Source organism: Danio aesculapii, chromosome 18, assembly GCF_903798145.1.
Source record: "Danio aesculapii chromosome 18, fDanAes4.1, whole genome shotgun sequence".
In the NCBI taxonomy this organism is placed as follows: Eukaryota; Metazoa; Chordata; class Actinopteri; order Cypriniformes; family Danionidae; genus Danio; species Danio aesculapii.
Window position 1 is genome coordinate 33198838 of NC_079452.1, and position 23168 is coordinate 33222005.

General features: G+C 32.5%; 1 protein-coding gene across 1 annotated transcript in view; it reads right to left on the bottom strand.

The window, feature by feature from the left end:
* Positions 1-23168, bottom strand: part of ppp6r2b (protein phosphatase 6, regulatory subunit 2b) — a 67534-nt gene that overhangs the window by 4115 nt on the left and 40251 nt on the right. The window contains exons 21-23 of the mRNA XM_056478602.1: positions 7657-7808; positions 4360-4456; positions 1787-1911 (exon numbers count right to left, since the gene is read on the bottom strand). Coding sequence (XP_056334577.1) covers positions 1787-1911; positions 4360-4456; positions 7657-7808 — 374 coding nt within the window. The remainder of the gene's footprint in view (positions 1-1786; positions 1912-4359; positions 4457-7656; positions 7809-23168) is intronic.

Consider the following 23168-nt stretch of genomic DNA (forward strand, 5'->3'; position numbering starts at 1 on the left):
GCAGCTGGAAGGGCATCAGCTGTGTAAAACATATGCTGGAATAGTTGGCGGTTCATTCCACTGTGACGACCCCTGATGAATAAAGAGACTAAGCCGAAGGAAAATGAATGAATAATTATAATCATTAAAAACACCAATCAAACACTAATTAAAAAAAAATGCTTTACAAAATGTAAATTACTGTATTGTTGCTTTAATATGAGTCAAGGATTTTCATGATGTAGTTGTAAATATTCTAGCCTACAAGACTGGTTTCTTAAAGGTCTTATTCCTAACTATTTGATATGATTTTTCCATTTAGATTTATTAACATTTTGTGCAGATACAACATTATACATACAAAAATCAGTAATGACATTTTATCCCACCCCAATCACCCATATCTAGCACTCCTTAGGGCGCACTCACACTATGCTATCCGAACCGTGCCCAGGCCAGATCCCAGTTCGTTTGAGAAGTGTGAGTGCTCTGAATCGGGCTCAGGCGCAGTTCAGGTGCCCAGCCTTGACCCGGTTGGAAGAAGTGTCCTAGAGCATGGTTCACTTGGGCTTTGGAGCGGTACGCTTGTAGTGTGAGTGCAAATTGCGCTTGAGCCCAAACTGAAGACGAGACGTGCCTTTTAAGGGACTGTTTCATATGGATTTATTAATCATTCTTACTGTTCAATGAACGCAAACTGTGGTAGTTTATTAAAAACACAAACCCCTCACTGCACGTCAGCTGCACCTTCAGCAAACCTCCTAATATCTGCAGCACGAGGACTTTTATGATTATTTAGGAGTGTCAAAGTGGCTGATCTGTTTGGTGAAATATTTGACTGTGTGTTTCTGCATATCAAATGACTAAAATGATATAACTGAAGAAATCTTCACTGTGCTGAGCGAGAGCGCTTCTCTTCTGTCATCGATGACGGAACCGTGCTTCAGCTCGGATGCAATGCGAGTGCGGGCAGTCGGAGGAGATGGGAGGGGGGACAAGTGTGCTTCAGGACGGTTCAAGGCAACTGTACATAGTGTGAGTACACCCTTAGTATGTGTTTTTTGTCTTTGTTTCTTTGACTATCTTTCTACTGAAACATACCAACCACATTTTTAAATGCTTGCAGAATTATTAGTATTTTTTGTATATATTGTGCTGAATCAAATCAAATTACATGATAGTCAAGGGTATGTAAAAAATAGAAAACAAGCACAAATATCTGAGCATATTTTTTATATTTGCACATTTAAAGTTTGCACATATTCATTGCACTACATTGCACTGATTCACTTATCTGAACTGTACATACCCACTGCACATGAACATTTGTAATTGCTTATCTATCTGTCACTCCTGATTATTAATAGCATCCTGTACATATATTCATTTATTGTAAATCTGTTCATAGCTAATACAACCTGTATATAATGTTGATAGTACATCCATCTGTAAATATCACCATAGTTTTTCTAAAACTGTACTTTATAACTTATACCTACAGTATATCCTGCACTTGCTGCTATTGCACTGCTGGTTAGACCGAAACTGCATTTCGTTGCCTTGTACTTGTACATGTGTAATGACGATAAAGTTGAATCTAATCTAATCTAAAAAATATCCAAAGGCCCCCAAAATCACCTTAGACCTCAGAGGGTTAATAGTTATTAGCTGGGTTAAGTTATTTGGCTGTACTTTATACATAAGTACTAATGAACAGCCAATCTTAACAATAGGCAGGTAAGCTACTAGTTAATTGTTGGTCACTATACTAAAGTCTTGCATTTTTCTGAATGGAAACGTTTCATACCAATTTTGGTGGGGAACACGCGCTCATCTGTGAGTAACTCCTGGATGTAAGACAAGGCGTAGTCGATGTAGACCGGAGCTGAACACTTCGTTTTCTTCCCATGTTCATCCGTCCATTCATACAAACTGAAATCACAAACATGAACAGCGGAGAAAAACATGCACTTTAAATACTGCAGATGTTGAATTAACGGCATATGCTCGACTTGTATTCATTAGGTGTAATAAAATCATTGTGATGTATGTTATCGTGGTCATTTCTTAAATATTTACTGCACTTGTGAGATGTAAACAGAGCCATGCTGGTATTTACAGTAGGTTCGTAGCATGCACTGCTGTATGAATAAATTATAGTTGTTTAATTTTAGTTCTATTCTTAGTGTTTTTTTTGCTTTAGCTGTTGTCATTTCTGTAAGTACTATCCTGAAACAACAACAACTAACACCAAAAACAAACAAACAAACAAATAAAACAAGTGACATATTTTAAATTTGATATGTTTGATGTACTAAAATAAATAAAACTAAAGTAAAATGAATAGAAAATAATTTTCAATAAATAATTAATAATTAATAATAATTAATACATAATTAATAAATATAATAATAATAATAAATAATAATTTTTAAATAAAAAAGTTATCAATTATAATTGTAATTGAAAGAAAAAAAATAGTTTTCTGTTATGACAAAACAAAGCAGATTTAATTATGTAACATTTGATGTGTGTTTTGCTATAATTGTTTCAGAAATGATGGTTGTTGATAGTTGTCAGCTTTGGGTGTTTGGTGATACCTGTATGTACAGTATGTGTGTTTGCTTGACAACTCATATTAAAATTCACAAACGACAATAACCACAACACTGTTACACATTTTCCCAACATTAGTTGTTTACATAAATATGCCTTAATTATGTCATTTTATGTAATAGGAACAATTAAAAGTCTAAATAGCTGAAGAAAGAAAATGATTCACTCCATTATCCCGCACTGTGGGTGTGTGTGAATATATTATATAATATATTATATGCCACAGCTGATTGAACCGACTATTCCGGCATATGTTTTAAGCAGTGGATGCCCTTCCAGCTGCAACCCAGTATTGGGAAACACCCATACACTCTCACATTCACACTTATACACTACGGACTATTTAGCTTACCAAATTCATATAGCGCATGTGCTTTGACTGTGGGGGAAACCGGAGCACTCGGAGGAAACCCACGCCAACATGGGGAGAACATTCAAACTCTGGTGCAGCCGGGACTCTAACACACTGTGAGATTTCAGCAACGATTTTGTCATCTGAGACAAATTTGGGAAATCTTTAAAAAATTTCTGAAATCCTAATGCTAATATCTGTGATCTATGATCGCTGGTTTGACATGTTCACAGACAGCCGCTTAATGCCCGTTGTGATCAGATTTTTCCTCTGATGAAGTGGATGCGCCACCATGCTGCCCGTGATGCGGCACCATGCTATATTATATTATATTATATTATATTATATTATATTATATTATATTATATTATATTATATTATATTATATTATATTATATTATATTATATTATATATTTTTATATTATATTAAAGTATATTAAATTATATTATATTATATTATATAAAATTATATTATATTATATTAGATATTTTTATATTATATTATATTATATTATATTATATTATATTATATTATATTATATTATATTATATTATATTATATATTTTTATATTAAATTAAAGTATATTAAATTTATTATATTATTTTATATTATATTATATTATATTATATTTTATTATATTATATTATATTATATTATACTATATTATATTATATTATATTATATTATATTATATTATATTATATTTATTATATTATATTATATTATATTAGATATTTTTATATTATATTATATTATATTATATTATATTATATTATATTATATTATATTATATTATATTATATTATATTGAATTATGTTATGTTGAATTATGTTATATTATATTATATTATATTATATTACATTACATTACATTACATTACATTACATTACATTACATTACATTACATTACATTACATTATATTATATTATATTATATTATATTATATTATATTTTTTGTCTTGTTTAACAGTTTAGCTTCCACCAAAATATCATATTGACTACAGAGCTAATACTGTAAAACTGTTATAATTTTGTATTGTTAACAATATGGTTAACAACGATGGTTGCCATAACAACATTTTGAAAGGATTTAATTTTAGACCAAGCGACGTTTTAAGGTTGTTTCTTTGAACTAGATGAAATGGTGTGTGTGTGTGTGTGTGCGCTTGTTTTTGCAACATATTAGGACACAAACTAGTATAATGACAATGGTATGACACAGCTATTGTAAGGAGAATGTGACTTAGACTTATGAGGACATTAGGTTTTACCAGGACATTTTTTTTAAGAAGCAAATGTGAGGTGAAGTGAGGATTGGGTTTTGGGTAAGCATTGTGGTGAAACGAAAGAAAATACAGTTTGTACAGTATAAGCAAATGTGTGTGCGAGTATGTGTGTTCTGCTCACGTGTTTGCTGGGCTTTTGGTTGCTGGACACACTGTCGTTGAGCAATATTCAGACAGAGCACTGAAGAAGAGTGTAGTGTGCTGGAAAAACGACACAGCTGGAAGAAATGAACAGATTGATTTTACACACATACACACACACACATACACACAGAAGCTCAAAGAAGATGTCAGTTTGGTCATATTAAGAAGCGAGTTGTGTATTTGTGTGTGTTAGTCAGATGTCTTGAGTGTCTGTTATTATATACTGTAACAGTTGTTATGTACTGTAAGCCTAGCCCAACACATTCCCAGCATTCCTTACGCATTGCTGAACATTATACATATGTTCACAAATATTTGGCATGTTTTCATGGCTAGTGCGTCTTTCAGCCCTGAGTTTCTCATTCAGAAAACACTTTTGAGTGTTTCTTGTGTACAGTTTGTAATGACTGGGTGTTAACTGTACTGTATGCATGGGAACGTGTGTTTTCTTAGTATGTAATAATACTTGTCATGTTTTACTTGTGAAAAATTGCTCTAAAAATCTTTAAAAAGGGCTTGTTCTCAGGTAATTAGCTAAGAATTAAGAATAAGAATTCATATATAAAGTTCACTACTCACTGCTGTGTGTGTGTGCATGTGTGTGTGTGCACGTATGGGTAAAATGCAGGAAATAATTCTGTGTGTGGGACTGAATCGACTTTCACTTTTTACTGTTACATTGTTTTGTTGAAACTTTGGTGCAGTTTCCCACTTTTTTAAGCACATGGTGTCTGATAACATTACAAAAAATTGTTTGCTAAATATACAATACAGTTTCTTTACATTTTAGTTTAGGTAAAAGTTGCGGATGAGTGTGACATTTATAAAAGGGGTGGTCCAGAGTGTATTTTTAAGGCTTAGTTGTGTTTATGGGTGTGTGCTCATGCTTCATTTGTACAAAAAAATCACGTTATTTATTCATTTATCTTTAAATATATATAAATAAATTAAATATATACAGCTACTCAGCTAACATGAAAACAGTTGCCATATTTTCTAATTCCTCCAAAAGCCCGCCCTCAAGAGGCTCTGATTGGTCTGCTAACATATATGTGCTGTGATCGGCTCCACGTCACCAGGAAGCGTCACGCCTCTACTACCACACGCAGTGCCTCTGCTGTGTAATTACTGTCAGTCAGTGTAGCTGTTAGCTGTGTCAGTTTGAGCCTGAATCAGACAGAACATGACATAGAAACCACAGCTGATCCTTATGCCTGCTTTCTAAAATAAAATCTGATTTTTTCATATAAAGTTGAAGTCAGAATTATTTGCCCCCTTTGAATTTTTTCCTTTTTTAAATATTTCCCAAATGATGTTTTATAGGGCAAGGAAATTTCCACAGTATGTCTGATAATATTTTTTCTTCTGGAAAAGGTCTGATTTGTTTTGTTTCAGCTAGAATAAAAGCAGTTTTACATTTTTTTTAAAACTATTTAAAGATCAAAATTATTTGCCCCTTTAAGCTAAATATTTGTTTGATAGTCTACAGAACAAACCATCAATATACAATAACTTGCCTAATTACCCTAACCTGCATAGTTAACCTAATTAATCTAGTTAAGCCTTTAAATGTCACTTTAAGCTGTTTCTATACAGCTTGTCTTGAAAAATATTTAGTCAAATATTATTTACTGTCATCATGGCAAAGATAAAAGAAATCAGTTATTAGAAATGAGTTATTAAAACTTCTGGCTAAATTGTTAACAGTGCCAAACAACATTTCCCGTTGTTTACATCCTTGTTTACGTACTTGCTACAGCTTACCGTTAACGCTAGAAACTGTGCATGTAATAGATCAGTTTTAACAAATAAAAATAATTACAGGTTGTGGCTCACAATCCACAGCTTTGTCTATTATGGTTGGAGCTGCTCCTTCTTTAAGGAGTTTTTAGCCGAATCCAGCACTGAATTGGAAGAGATTCTGAAAGCTGTCCTTTGTCAAATGTTAGCTATATATTTTTTATAATTCTCTGGACCATAATTAGGGTAACGCAGTGGTGCAGTGTGTAGCGCTATCGCCTCACAGCAAGAAGGTTGCTGGTTTGAGCCTCGGCTAGGTCAGTTGGCATTTCTGTGTGGAGTTTGCATGTTCTCCCTGCATTTTCCTCCGAGTGCTCCGGTTTCCCCCACAAGTCCAAAGACATGTGGTACAGATGAATTTGGTAAGCTAAATTGGCCCTAGTGTATGTGTGAATGAGAATGTATGGGTGTTTCCAGTGATGGGTTGCAGCTGGAAGGGCATCCGCTGCGAAAAACATATCCTGGATAAGTTGGCGGTTCATTCCGCTGTGGTGACCCCTGATGAATAAAGAGACTAAGTCGAAAAGAAAATGGATGAATGAATGGAACATAATTAAAATTAAATTGTAAGGACTTCTCTCTTTGTGTCGTGCCTTTGGAGGCCCAAATACAGAAACCAAAGAAGCTCAGTGAAAATAGCAGCGTTTGCACTGCATTTTAGCTTCCTCTTCTACAACATTACAGCATCTCTGGCCACGCCCCTTCGCTGCGCATGGTGAATGTGTGTAACCTGAAGCTCTTGTGATTTCACTAACCTGGATGTATTTTTTTGTCCCCAAACTTAGTTTGCTATAGCTTTTGCTAAGCTAACTCTGTAAAAGCCAATGTCTCCCTTTGCATTAAACTTTGAGCTTGTTATATTCAGAGATGTTATTTATGTTCACACAGCTACATTACACATATCGCAGTGGACCACCCCTTAAATCATTTGTCTAAAACAGTAAAAGTATCTCTATTAGTATGATGTGGGTTGGGGCTAGTCAGTAAAAAATATATTTCTGTTATTTCTTGGACTAATCGGTGATTCTCTGTGTGTGTGTGTGTGTGTGTTTTTTATAATGACATGAGTGTGACATACTGTAGTTGTACTCTATTAAGGTGGTTTATGAGGACACGGCTGATGTCTTTGTAATTCAAGACGCTTAAAAATCGTGCTTAATGTAGACGTTTGACATTCAAACTTTGCCACAGGTTTCCTGTGAGGGTTGGGTTTAGAGGTAGGGGTGGGGTAAGCCCATTTAATAAGCCTTTTTTACTGTATAATACATTACACCTATGAAGAGCCCCTGTAAACCACCAATACCATATACTATATACTGTGTGTGCGCTTGTGTGTGTGTGTGTGTGTGTGTGTGTGTGTGCGTGTGTGTGTGTGTGTGTGTGTGTGTGTGTGTGTGTGTGTGTGTGTGTGTGTGTGCGTGTGTGTGTGTGTGTGTGTGTGTGTGTGTGTGTGTGTGTGTGTTTGGATACTCACTGTTTGTTGCGATCCACTCCTGCTGGTCGAGGCCATGTGGCAGGACTGAGAGAGTCAGGAGGTCGATGTCAGTGATGTGTTTGGACAGGAAATGATCTTTCAGGTAGGGTTTGACCTCCGCTGAAGGCACTATATGTAGACTGTTATTCTTGCTGTCCGTACACACACACACACACACACAGTCAGTGAGAATTCACAGCTTCTAACATTTCTTCATGCACTAATGAATTTAAAAGGTACATTTTCACTTCACTGTAAAAAATCTATTTTTCTGTTTTTGAAGTTTCATTAAAAATGTTTTTCTTAATGTTTTAAAACTAATTTCAAGAGTTCACACTTAGCTGATGATTAATTATAAGCTTGTTTGGCATACTGTCCCGGGAGAGAGCCCTGAGCTCATAAGATCCTCGAGCCCGGGGCTCCCTCCAGTTGCAAGGCGAGAGGGAAGTTTGAGCTCAGGTAGATCTCGAGAACTCCCCCGCTGTAATAACCAATGAACAGCCAGTGATTGCTCTTGAGAGATAACCATTTACTAGGAGCATGTCTATAGTGCCGGTTTGGATTAGTCAATTAACTTATGTTGCATGTTTTTTGGACGGTGGGAGGAAACCGGGGAACCCGGGGGAAACCCACTTGAGCACGGGGAGAAAAATGCAAACTCCGCACAGAAATGTCTGCTGGTTTGGTAAAGCCTGGAACCAGAGACATTCTTGCTGTGAGGCAACAGTGCTAAGCACTGGGCCACCGTGTCACCCATCTAGGAAGAAGGAGGAGTAGGGGTGGATGAGGGGATTCTTCAAAATGAAGATAGCGGTGGTACGAAACCCAGGGTATTTGTAGTAGCTTAGGAGTCGTCTGATTGGTGCATTGAGAATTGGATAATGCGGATCCAGCCGCTAGCCATAATAAGCACGTGATCCTCTCGAAATTAGTTTATAACTAAACTTCACTTAATTTATTTAGTTAGTTATGGGGGGAAACAATGTAAAAACCTGTCCTCAAACCTGTATAACCGCATATTAATTAAAGTAAATAATAAAAAAGTAAATAAATAGATGTGATAATGTAATCATTTACTCATGATTTTAAACCTTTATGAATTTCTTTTGCATAATAGAACTATTTTTAAGACTGTTGGTAATCAAAAATGTTTTGGAGATGTGATAAATGGTCTTTAAATATATCTAAATACTAATGTGAAAAACAAAACGGGGAAAAAGCATGGCTGTTGTCGTCTAAAAATTGCTGTTTAATAAATTCTTTGTGAAAAGATTTTTTTTCCAAAGCTACTTGTTGAAAATGTTTAATTGACACTTTTACATTTATGAAAATTTGCAGTTATTCATTTAACATTTTAATTCAGCAACTATCCAAAGCGACTTACAAATGAGGATAAAAACACTTCAAAGAGCAGCACTATAAAGGAATAAATGCTATGAAAAATCTTAGTTAGTTAAAAACATATTTTCTTTTTCCTTCTGAGCAGTTGGAGAGGAGAGAGTGTGTCCTACAGGTGGTTTGTCAATCCCACTCACCAGTGTGGAGCACTCTCAGAATTGCACAAATGGTTATAAGGGGACTTATAAGATGGTGTCTGATGCATATGGAGAGGAAAAGAGTGTGTGTGCTACAGGTGGTTTGTTGAGTCTGCTCAACTGTGTGAAGCATAGTAAGAATTTCAAGATGTTTTTCTAGAAACATAGTGTTGATCAAGTGTCTGGTGCATACGGAGAGGAGAGAATGTGGCGTAAAGACTTTAACAGGGTATCTGCGGGGTCTTAAAAAGACTTAAGTTCACTGAAAGATGGTGTTGTATGTCTTAAATACTTTTAAACAGGTCTTATTTTGCCTTTGTCCATGTAAAGTTACACAATTGGTACAACCTAACAATCCATCCAAAAAAAAACATTTAACAATAGTAAACTTTATTAACTCTATTTATCTAGTTATCTTCCTTACATCCTTACAACAAAACTTTCTTTCTTTTTCTTTCTTTCTTTCTTTCTTTCTTTCTTTCTTTCTTTCTTTCTTTCTTTCTTTCTTTTTTTCTTCAGTTCTTTCTTTCTTTCTTTCTTTCTTTCTTTCTTTCTTTCTTCAGTTCTTTCTTTCTTTCTTTCTTTCTTTCTTTCTTTCTTTCTTTCTTTCTTTCTTTCTTTCTTTCTTCAGTTCTTTCTTTCTTTCTTTTTTTCTTCAGTTCTTTCTTTCTTTCTTTCTTTCTTTCTTTCTTTCTTTCTTTCTTTCTTTCTTTCTTTCTTTCTTCAGTTCTTTCTTTCTTTCTTTTTTTCTTCAGTTCTTTCTTTCTTTCTTTCTTTCTTTCTTTCTTTCTTTTTTTCTTTCTTCCTTTCTTTCTTTCTTTCTTTCTTTCTTCAGTTCTTTCTTTCTTTCTTTCTTTCTTCAGTTCTTTCTTTCTTCAGTTCTTTCTTTCTTCAGTTCTTTCTTTCTTTCTTTCTTTCTTTCTTTCTTTCTTTTTTTCTTTCTTCCTTTCTTTCTTTCTTTCTTTCTTTCTTTCTGCCATTTTTTGTTCAGCTCTTCATCTCTGGATGTAGCAGGAGCACCTTTAGCTTAGCATCAATTATTTTATTGCATTAGACCATTAGCATCTCACTCAGAAATGCCCAAAGTATAACTAGTTCTAGTTCTGTGTCCATACTCACCGTCTGTACCCTCAGTCACTATTCCCTATATTACTACACTAATGTAGTCCAATTGAAGGACTGAATGAAAATTTGAGCAGTCTGTACACAGGAAAGTATACCCTTTTGTTTGTACTTTGCTGGTTGATAAATCATTCAGATGGAATAAAATTTGAATTTCTTTGGTCACACCCAATGATAGTTATTTTAGCGAGCTGTCTTTATTATTAATAATGAAACAAAGTATTTTGATTTCTGTCATCTATTGTTCATTTTGTAATTAGTTTTCAGTGCTTATTTGTATTTTCACTGCAGTTATCTTTGGTGCATTTCTATAAATTCATTTTGAACACTACTTTGAGACATTGTTCACAGCTAAAGAATGTTGAAGAAAAATGCGCTGGTGAAAAATGCAAATATAAGAGCAGTTAAAACAGACAGGTCAATTTTGACCGGGAACACTAAAGTAAGGGGCAGGATGTGAACACGACACGAGGGTTAATTAATCGCTGCAACGTAATTAATTAGATGAAAAATGCGAAATGATTGACAGCTCTAGTATAAATATCTGTAGGCCAGGTTGACTTGAATGTGAAATTCCTGCAGTGAGCTCGTCGGCTGGTTAATTAGTGTTTAAATAGTTACGCCGCTGAGCAAATAGCCGGCAGTCTGTGAACACACGGTGTGTGACGTTTCACAAGGACACACAGAGATGTAGTTTGCTTGGGTCTGTCATGAGTCGATTACTGTATTTACTAAAAGGGTTTGTATTTGCTTGTTCGTGTTTTCCGACAGCATTAGTGAGTAATCAGCACAGTATTACTGAACAGAGTGCTGCTTTCTACTGTACAGATCCCTCATTTTCCTTCATGCAAATGAGACAAACCGCACATATATCGGAGCACGCTGACCTGGAGAGAAAATAGACCTCCCGACTTCAGCCTTGAAATAACTGATAGTGTGTGTGTTTGTGTGTAACAGGAGATTTGGAGACGGTGGCCTTGTGCAAACTGATTAAAACACTGTCTGTGATGTGGCATTTTTTCCACGTGGTGTCACAGAATGTATTTGGATTTATACGCCATGTGTTGAATGTGATTGGATTAGATGCAGGATATCAAATATCAGTTGACGTCTGATGTGTCTTACAGCACATGCACTTTATAGTTAAAGCATTACACAAATATGCTGTCTCGTTATGTACTGAGCTGATTACATTCGTAAGGTATTAAAGCTGACAAGATTCTCATCACACCCCAGTTATTGCATGATTTCATCCAAATTAACCACACTTTTTTTAAATAATATTGGCTTCATTATTTTTTGGGATCTTATATCTTGCATTTAAAACACGTGCACTGTTAAACTATTTTACATTGTAGATTTTTGGAATTTGGAAAAAATATGTTTATTAAACTTTTGAGTGCACACATTAATGCTCTTCTGTATAAAAATGGCTCATATGAGCACATGTCCTATATACACTGTAAAAGATACTGGGTTACACACAATCCCTTCATCTTGTCTCAACGCAAATCGATTAAGTTAACTTAATATTTTTTTTTCAATTTTAAGTTGATTGAACATAACACAATTAAGTTGCCTCTAAAAAAACTCAATGTTGTTTAAGACTATAATTATAAATAAATTTAATTTTGAATTTGCACATTGTTTTGTTAAACGCTTGTCGTGTTCCCCTTTAAAAATGCACTCTGATAACTATATTACTACATAACTACATGATAACTATATTTTGTTGAACTTTTGTTGCCTTTTCCTCTATTTTTAATGCACATTTTATCTCTGTGGTCAAATAACACATACAGTGTTGTTTATTTTAGCTTCGGTGAAAGATGTAGATGATTGAAACTCAAATAAATGATTTGAATAGTTAGTTATTTTTAGTATTTCCGCGTCCCAGGTATGTTAGATAAAACTATTAAAAATATTAAGAGCCACATATATATTTTTAATCTTGCAGTAACTACACTATAGACAGCATTGACAGACCATGTTTGTGGTTGTGTACGAATATAATGTCATGCTATTGTTTGTGTACAATACAACTAGTAATACTAGTTTGAAATAGCATTTTTTTCTCTCAAATACTATTTTTTATAATAGCTATTTCACATACACTGCAAAACATGCAGGGGTTCACACAGTTCATTCATGTTTCCCCAACACAAATATAAGTTTTTTATTTTGTTAAATTAACAAATTTAAGTGGACTGAACATAAACCAATTGAGTTGTCCCCCCCAAAAATTGTGTTTCAGCTCATTTTAAATAAGTACTTTAAACAAGCGGCAAAAATATTTTGAGTGTAATATCTGCTGCATCTTTTAATGCAATTTTTTACTATATAAACTATTTAATTTCGAATTTGCACATTAATTTGCAGCTAATTAATTTCGAATTTGTTTCATTAAACACTTGTCGTGTTCCCCTTTTAAATACACTCTGATAACTATACTTCCATATTTAATAAGATCTTTTATTTTTTGTTGAACTTTTTTGTTTTTTTTCTCCTTTATTTAATGCACATATTATGTCTGTAGTCTAATAACACATACATTTGTGTTCATTTTAGCTTAGGTGAATGAGAATTAGATGTAGATGATTGAAAACTCATCACATAACTAATAGTTAGTAATTTTTTGTATTTCCTTGCCCCAAGTATGTTAGATAAAACTATTAAAAACCATTAAAATATTAAGAGATATATTAAGAGCCATATATATATATATATATATATATATATAATCTTGCAGTAACTACACAACAGTTCATGTTTGTGGTCATGTACTATTATAATATGCTATTGTTTTGTGTTCAATACAACTACTAATATTGCTATTTTAAAATAGAATATTCTTCTCTCAGATACTAGTTTTTAAATAGCTATACTGTAAAAAATTCAGCGTTCCACACAATTCCTTCATGTTGTCCCAACACAAATCGGTTACGTTTTTATTTGGTTAAACTTACAAATTTAAACAGTTTTATTAAACTTACAAATTTAAGTGGATTAAACATAAAACAATTAAGTTGTCCCCAAAAAATCTCCAGAATTGTGTTTCAGCTCATTTTAAATAAGCAGTTTGAACTAACAGCATTTTTTTTATTGAGTGTAATATCTGCTGGCATCTTTAATGCTATTTGCGGTATAAACTATTTCATTTTGAATTTGCACTTGTTTTGTTCCCCTTTTAAATGCATTCTGATGACTATAACTACTTCCATGTTTTATCAGAACTCTTGTACATTTTGTTAGACTTTGTTTCTTTTTCTCCTATTTTTAATGCTCATTTTAAGTCTGTGGTCTAATAACACATACATTTGTGTTTTTGCATTTTAGCTTAGGTGGATGTGGAAAACTAAAAAAAGAAATGTTTTGAATAGTTACTTATTTTTAGTATGAATACATTTCCCAAGTATGTTAGATAAAACTATTAAAAATATTAAAAGCCACATATATATTTAATCTTGCAGTAACTACGCTAATAGACAGCATTGTCAAACAGACCATGTTTGTGGGCATGTATTATTATTATATCACTAAGCTGAAAAATAATTAATGATTGTTTTAAATACAATACAATTAATAATATTGTGTTTGGAAATATTCTTCCATCAAACACTACTTTTTAAATAGCTATTTCACATACACTGTAAAAAGTGTAGCATTGCACACAATTCATGCATGTTGTCGCAGCACACATCCATTAAGTTAACTCAGTAAATTTAAGTGGATTGAATGTAAAACAATTAAGTTGTCACCAAAAAAAAAATCTCAAGAATTGTGTTGTTTTAGCTTATTTTAAGTAAGTAGTTTAAACAAGCAGCAAAGTCATTTTTCTGAGTGTATTTAATGCTTACACAGATATACAGAATTATATATATATATATAATTCTGTATGTATGTATATATATTATATATATGTGTATATATATATATATATATATATATATATATATATATATATATATATATATATATATATATATACGTATATATATATTATATATATGTGTATATATATATATATATATACGTTTATATATATATATATATATATATATATACATATATATGTATATATATATACATATATACGTATATATATATATATATATATATATATATATATATATATATATATATATATATATATATATATATATATATATATATATATATATATATATATATATGTATATATACGTATATATATATATATATATGTATATATACGTATATATATATATATATATATATATATATATATATATATATATATATATATATATATATATATATATATTAATCAACCAATGTATTTTTTTGGTCTCCACTCATGCACAGGTGCACAGTATGTAAATACACAGCCACAGCAGGTGTGTTTACCCATAAACCCTTATACAGAGGGTCCGTATGTTCACACACAAACACACATGTAAATTTCTCCTGACTTTAAGAGACTGAAACTACTGAAGAAATGCATGTATGGCGCATTCTTTATCTAAAGGTATGCCGGCTCTTATCTCTTCAGCTGCTTCGGTCTGATGTGTACGTTCCCTATGTTACTGATGTCTGCGAGGTATATACTTACACTTTGAACAGGCTGATGTTGTTGTAGTTTGCTTTGAGAGCGCTGATATCTTCTTCATCAGAGCTGTTGTAACTCTGACATCCCCCCATATCCAGAGCGCTTCTACCCATGAAAGTCCTCAGAAACACACACACCACTCATTTATAAACACTGATACACTCGACACTGAAACACACACACACAGCAGATCCATTTCGGTGCGCTGTCCCCATCTAAAAATATATCCAGTTTAGCAGTCTCCTGTTTTTCTGGCTGGTGAATGTGTGTTTGTGTCCTGTCCACTGTTCTTTGTGTGTCTAATTTCTCTCTCTCTCTCTCTCTCTCTCTCTCTATCCCTCTCTGTGTGTGTGAAGCAGACAAGCAGGTTCCACCAGGGCTGAAAAATATTTACACTCTCAAAGCCACGCCTTCTTCTTTTCCTAAGCTCCCGCCTCCCCTTATGCGAGGCCCCGCCCCTCTCGTGCCTCCAGGGGAACTTTCACTTTCTGCGCTTCTTCACACTGGATTGGCTTCATTCCTGCTGGAGGAATTTATTTTTCATTCCTTTGGTTTCACTGTCATGATGACAAAACTGATTGTGAATCCAAACTGGATTAAGACATTGGATTTAAAGATGATTGAATGTGACTGCATTGGAAACAGCTCTGGAAGAATTCGAAGCCATTTTTAAAACATTTTGCAAATATCAGGGTGTTCGTGGGGTCTTAAAAAATCCTTACATTTTCAAAACAACATTTTTTAGACCTTAAAAAGCCTTAAATTCACTGAAATATTGTATTGTAGGTCTTAAATAATTTTAAACAGGTCTTAAACTTTCTCTGTCCTAGGAAAGCTACCCAATCGGGCCGAGATCCATCCAATCACCAACAATATATCTCAATAAAACTTTTTTTAAAGTGTTTTTATTGCAAAGAGACACAGCAAATTCTCCAAATTGAAATCCCTAAACTAAAAACAGTTATACACAAATACTCTTGATAATAACTGAGCAACATATCCCTTTACATGATCTTCCACAAAACTATTTACAGAAGTAAGAGGGAGTGGGAGTAATGTTTATAAATAGCCATGAAGCTTAAGGCTTTATAGCAGAAACACATCAAGTTGAATAGGAGTTATACTCAATCCATTTGCACCAAAAACCAACAACTGTATATATTTTTGATTATTCATCTAATTTCCTCTGTAATAAACATACTTAATATACTTATACAATGTTAAACTTAAAACTAAACATATATGTTGACATTTTTTTTCCAAATTTTGTGGTATACCGTTCCTAAGGTATGTGTGAGATTTTTTATTTAACATTTTTTATTTTACTTTTTTAAGCACAACAGTATCTCCAGCTGAAAAGATATTCAAAGATGCTGTTTTCCATTGTAAAGAAATCTGTGTTTGAAACTAATGAAGACAGCAGAAGTCAATGATTCATTTGAATTATGTTTACTGCTCCATAATGTTTGAAATGTTTCTCAAAATAAAATACTGTGATACAGTGATATTGTTATCCAAGGTTATCATATACCTGAATACATTTGTGTTTTGTTATAATAGTACATTGTCAAATAAGAATATTACATTATTATTTAAAGGATTTATTTACAGAAAAAACAACAAAAAAATCACCTTAAATGTGTTTTTACAAATGTTTGCATTAGTTGTAATAGTAAATCAGGGTTATTCCACCAAATATTGATTAATTAACTTCTGAAGTTAAAACATTGGTAATGCAAAAAAAAAAAAAAAAAAAAAAAAAAAAAAAAAAAAAAAATATATATATATATATATATATATATATATATATATATATATATATATATATATATATATATATATATATATATATATTATATATATATATATATATATATATATATATATATATATATATATATATATATTGTTAAATTACTCAAACACACATTGAAATGTTCAGACAAAGTCAACATTTATATATATATATATATATATATATATATATATATATATATATATATATATATATATATATATATATATATATATATATATATATATATATATATATATATATATATGTATATATATATATATGTATATGTAATTCATATATTTATATTATATATATATATATATGTATGTGTATATATATATATATATATATATATATATATATATATATATATATATATATATATATATATATATATACACATTTAGCACTTTGATCACCGTATATGAATATGAATATGAAAATATGTGGGTAAGTTTCTTGTTTTTCCACATTATTTTATTTATTTCAAATAAATAATAAAAACAATACAAAAAGGTAACGATATGCTCAAAAATATTTTAGTTTTTTTTGTTCTCAAAAATCACAATCAAAATAAGAAATGTTATCAGTTGTTGCGATTTGAAAATCAGGGTTATTCCACCAAATGTTGATTAACTTTTCTGAAAATGAAACATTGGTACTGTTGTCTAATATATGTGTGTGTTTATGGGTGTATATGTGTGTATAAATATATATATATGTGTGTGTGTGTGTGCGTATGTGTGCGTGTGTGTGTGTGCGTGCGTGCGTGTGTGTGTGATTCAGTTTTTAGCACTGATTATTGTATATGAACATGTGGACAAGTTTCTTTCTTTTTTTACATTATTTTATTATTTTCAAATTGAAATATTATAATTTACAGCCTTTATTTCCAGAAAACAACAAATAATCACCTTAAAAATAAGGGAAGAAATATATAAAGATTTTATTTAATCAGATATTGACGATCAGAATAACAAATGTTTTAATTTTTTTGTGATTGAAAAAAAAATATCTGGATTATTCCCCCAAATGAGAGATAACACCTTATTATTATTTTATGCCAAAAAAAAATATTTAGAAATTTTACATTTAAAATAAATGATCAGTATTTTGCAAAAAAAAAAAAAAAAAATGTTTTACTCGCATATAAATCAGAATTACAAGAGAAACATTTTCACACACATGTAATTCAGACATTATTTAGCACTGATCACTGTGTATGAAATGTGTTTAATGAATGCACTTGCTCTGATATGCAAAAGTACATGAAAGTATGTGGACAACTTGCATATTGTTTTCCATTATTTTAATAATGACACAAACAGTTTGTTTACAGGCTGTATGTTTACCCAGGTAATATATGTATTTTTAATGAATAAATAAATACACTGTAAAAAATCCTGGTTGCCTTAAATTTTTAAGCTGAATGAAATTAACCATATGTTATATTATGTTAAACTGACTTAATTTGCAAGCTGTTTTAAGTTAGAACATGATTAAGTTACACTGAACTAAAAACATGTTGTCATGACTAATTGATCGTCATTTTTACAGTGCGTTTAATTGTCTTTTTTTTTATTTATCCTGATTTAAACGTATTCAAATAGTATTATAGTAATAGTAATAGCAATTCAAACAGCACTTACATAAAGAAAAATAAAACTATTTGTCAGATGTTTATATATTATATTATATTTCATGCTAAACATTGTGTTAATGCACACACATCTACTTTTTAAATTTTAGTAATTTCACATAGTCCAAATAACACACAGGACACAGAACCCCATTTGAAATATTTATTGGTTTTATATCTGATTTTAAAGCCTAACTCTGACAACAGATAACAGGTACAGTATTGCATTATACCAAAAAAGAAAACCACCAGCATCAATGTACATTAAAAAGGGCATTTGACTAAATGACAAAGACCTGTGTTTCAGTTTCACACCATGGACGGATGCTCGAGGCAGAACATGCCACAGAAATACTGTACCAGGTCATAACGTACGTACAGTATGTGTGTGTTTTAGGTACATGTACACATACAAGAGCTTAAGAGTTAAAACTCCCAACAACATGAACATAGACTTCACATCGCAGGTTCTGATGCATCCATTATTGAGCTAGAAAATCTCCATGGGGAAATATGAAACTTTAAATGTGCAAAATAAAATTAGATTGTGTTTCATTACGTTGGATTAATCGTTACATCACAGTTTTGATAAAAACCTCAGAACTTCTTCCTTCTCTCCTGCTAATGTGCTGACAAACTATGACTATTATTAAAGTGATAAATGAAATTAAAATAGTCACCTTCATGTCATTCCAGACCTTGAATTTATGTAACACAGAATGTTTTAATCAAATCTGAAATCAAATCTGAACCGCTTCTATCCCAGCAAATCAACATAAGATTAACCATTGTGTGCTGTTCAAACTGACTACCCTTTCATTATGTTGGTGGCTGTTTCTGCTCCATTGACTTCCATTATAACCACATTTTTTGATTGCAAAGCCATGCCAGCATACAGTATAATCATGCTTTCTTGATTGTTGGTGGTTTTCCCTGTTGGGAAGAGGTAAAATGTGTCATTTCTACTGTTGATCTTCAGTTGTATCCACCATTAACCTTTTAGATAGACCTGGGCAAAACAGTTTCTGCCTTTTGTATGGAGTTCAATGCAGTAAATCTACACATTTTACCTCTACCACCAGGGAAAACCACCAACAATCAAGAATGCAAGATAATATTGTGTCATGGCTTTGCAATCAGAAAGTGTCATTATTATGGAAGTCAATGGTCCAAAACAGCCACTAACATAACGAAAGGGTAGTTGATTTGCCAGAGTGTATCTTTGAGTTTTTGAACATTTTAAAAGCATTTTCCCAAAATATGCGTCAAAATAAGATTTATCATCCATTTACTGAAACACAGAGAAAGTTGTGGCCAAATAAAGACTCAAAATCCCCTTAAAGTGGATAAAAACATCACCCAAACAGCACACAAGGGTTACACTAGGCACAATGACTTGACATGATGAAAAAGACATTTTCTAAAATGTTAGTTCACCTCAAATTTGTATTTTTTTTTATTTATTTTTTTAAATAAATAAATGGTAATGGCACTCTCAAATTATATGTGACCTTTTTCCCAGAAGTTTTCCTGATTTTTAAAAGGCTTGTAAGTGGCTATCAGCACTTCCAGAGTCAAAAAGATAAAGTTTTGCTTCATAGTAAACCACCAGGAGCTGCAGGGATTCATTTTGTGTCGCCTGTATGCCTATATTTGACTCTGTAAGTGTATTGTGTGATACAGATTGATCAATTTTAGTTTTTGTTAAGACACATTATATTCTTTTCTATTTGTTGGTATGGTGTTGTTTTTATTTCAGTGTATGCGCTTAAGTTGATCTGATTTATATATTTTCTTTATAGATTTATTTTTAGTCTTTTTTTTTACTGTTATTTGCCAAAAATCCAAAAACATATAATATGATCACTTGAACTTTTAATAACTAGAAACAAATATTGCTGGTAATCCTTGACTTGCAACAGTGCAAGAACCAGTTTTAGCTTAAAATTTAAATAAATTAACAGCAAATTTCCATTTTTATCCCTTTTGCATCTCTTCTCTCTTTACAAATATTTTGAAGCATTTAAATTTTTAAATGGAGGGATATTTATTTGGTCAAATACTGTTTAAATGTAAAATATCTTCATTGTGATCTGAAGCATCTAATAGGTTTGGAATGACGGAGTAAATGATGACAATTTTCATTTTGAGGTGAAACAAACCCATAATGTTCCCCTAAAGTAAGAGAAGAAAAATCTGGCTAACCAATGCAGAACATTCTGGAAACGTTCTTGGAATCAGAAACTAGTTTTGGCTACCAAAATTGTATTACCTGCACTCAAGAAATGACTTTTGCTTCTTGTTCCAACTACGCATTTCAAACGAGTTGAAACTAGGGCTGGGCCGATAAACGATATCATTTTGAATCGCATAGCGAGTGTCGATAATGATGATAAGTTCTGGACATTTTTACTCGATAATGATTTAAGAGCCAATCACACAGCAGAAATCTGTAAAACTCTGAGTAATGCATAATCTGTTTTGTTAATAACAATATTTTAAAATGTTATTTAATGAACCCTCTAATTTTTGTATCTTCGGTCATTGTTGGGATAATGTTTTAAAGCTGGAAGCATTAACAGCGTATATCGAAATTTATACAACAGTTCTATCTGGTTCTTGAATCTGATTGGCTGATAGCAGTGTGATATTCTGCAATAACAGCACTCTTATGGCCTTTTCACCTTTCTGTATTACTCCGCCCACATAGAGGGACAGCAGATCAATAAACTCACTACAGTTTGACAAATATTGCAGCTGTTGGACAACATAATGTATTTTTGAGGTATTTTTAGGCGAGAATGTAGTTGTTTAGATTGCAACTATGCAGTTTATTTATAAGAATAGTGGCAATTGGAAATATTTATAATTTCTGAGATACAGCCTGGCATCCATCAACCTGTCATCATGCCAAAACTCAGCATAATTTCAAACTACAGCTGATCAAATCATTATAAAACAGGTAAATTACTTTCTAAGTCGATCTCTCTCTAATTTGTATTGCTGCATTTATACCACAGTAACCTGGTAGTATTTGTTTTACTTTGGCTTTTTTTTTTGGGTTAATTATTGTGATCTCCTGATTGCAATAGAGAAATACTGGGAAATCTCTCTAAACTGATTGCATTTGATGCCGTTCAGCCTTATAATCTTAAAATGTGAGCAAAATCACCTGTTTTGTCATTATTTTAGACATCACGTAAGAGCTAGTATTTAAATGATTTTCTAGTGTAATGTTGGGTGAAGTAGCAGCGATTTCTGCTGTTCTGACACCAGCTGCAGATATGAATGAATTGTGGAAGAAAGTAGTTCCTCATACAAAAGGGTTTTTAGTCTCTTCGTGTTTGATTTTCTTCTTTATATACATGATTTTGTTGTTGAATTGGTGTATAAATACAATATCACATTCTAAGCAGTGCGATACGGCTGTATATCGTCACAGGTGAGATAATGCACGCCTCCCACCAGTGCACTTGTGTGATATCGCTCATATATATTGTTATAGTTGAATATGGAAAATAATTATCTAGATCAGGCATGTCCAAGCTCGGTCCTGGAGGGCCGGTGTCCTGCAAAGTTTAGTTCCAACCCCAATCAGACACACCTGGGCTAGCTAATCAAGCACTTACTAGGCTTTCTAGAAACATCCGTGCAGGTGTGTTGAGGCAAGTTGGAGCTAAAATCTGCAGGACACCGGCGTTCCAGGACCGAGTTTGGACACCCCTGATCTAGATGGCAACTCTGCCATATCGCCCAGCCCTAGTTGAAACAACACAATTCTTACATTTTGGGGGGGACAACTTAATTCCTTTATGTTCAATCTACTTAAATTTGTAAGTATGATTAAGTTGACTTAACCGATTTGTGTTGGAACAACATTGTGTGGAACCCAGTGTGAGAACCAACCCTTTAACAGCAGCAAAACTGGTTAAATGTGTGTATTTGACAGGTTAACTTAACATGTTAGTTCAGCTACTGACAGAAATGCTTGGACTAGATTAAACAGAAAGAGCGCTTAATAAAAAGCTTTATACAAGTGGAAGACAAGATCAATGGGAGTTAGTGTCTTACCTTTTATTTCTAGCAAATACCGCTGTACTATTTTAAGTGGCAGTTTGTAAGTACTGAATTGATTAAACTATCTGAAATGACGTTAATGTATTAATCTCCATGAGGAGAGAATACAACCCTGTTATCCTGAATGGGGAAAGACGGACGGAATATTTGGCAAAAAAAAAAAGATAATAAACTTATAAAAATATGAATTACATTCAAGCACAGAGACTGATCAATTAATATTTCCTGCGTCTTGCTTGTATACGCTCACTAACACGACTCAATCGTGCTCGAAAAAAAAAAAAATACACAACTAACTGTAAACGCAACAATGCACAAAAACTGGCTCTCGTTTTCATCATCGTACCGCCACGAACATTTGCATTTGGTATCAAAATCAAGTTTTTAAAAGTGCAAAACAAACTGAAAACACACCGAGCCTCTAATACACACACACAACACTCGCTCTTACAAACAGCTTGTGTGCACATTTCGTCAAAAAGCTACATTTCTAATAAAAAAAAGAGAAAATGAATCCCAAAACAAGTACTATTATTGCTATCGCTCTAGCTTCAAACGGACACTGCAGCGCTCTAGTGTTTCGCTAGTAATTAGTCATAAAAATATAATATATCATAAAGAACACACGAGTATTACTAAGACCTGACAGTGATATAGGAAGATGTGATTAAAGATATCTGTGCACACAATAAACATACTGATGTGTCCATTCTCTAGTTTGAAGGCACACAAAACGCACCTCTTTCGGTTCCT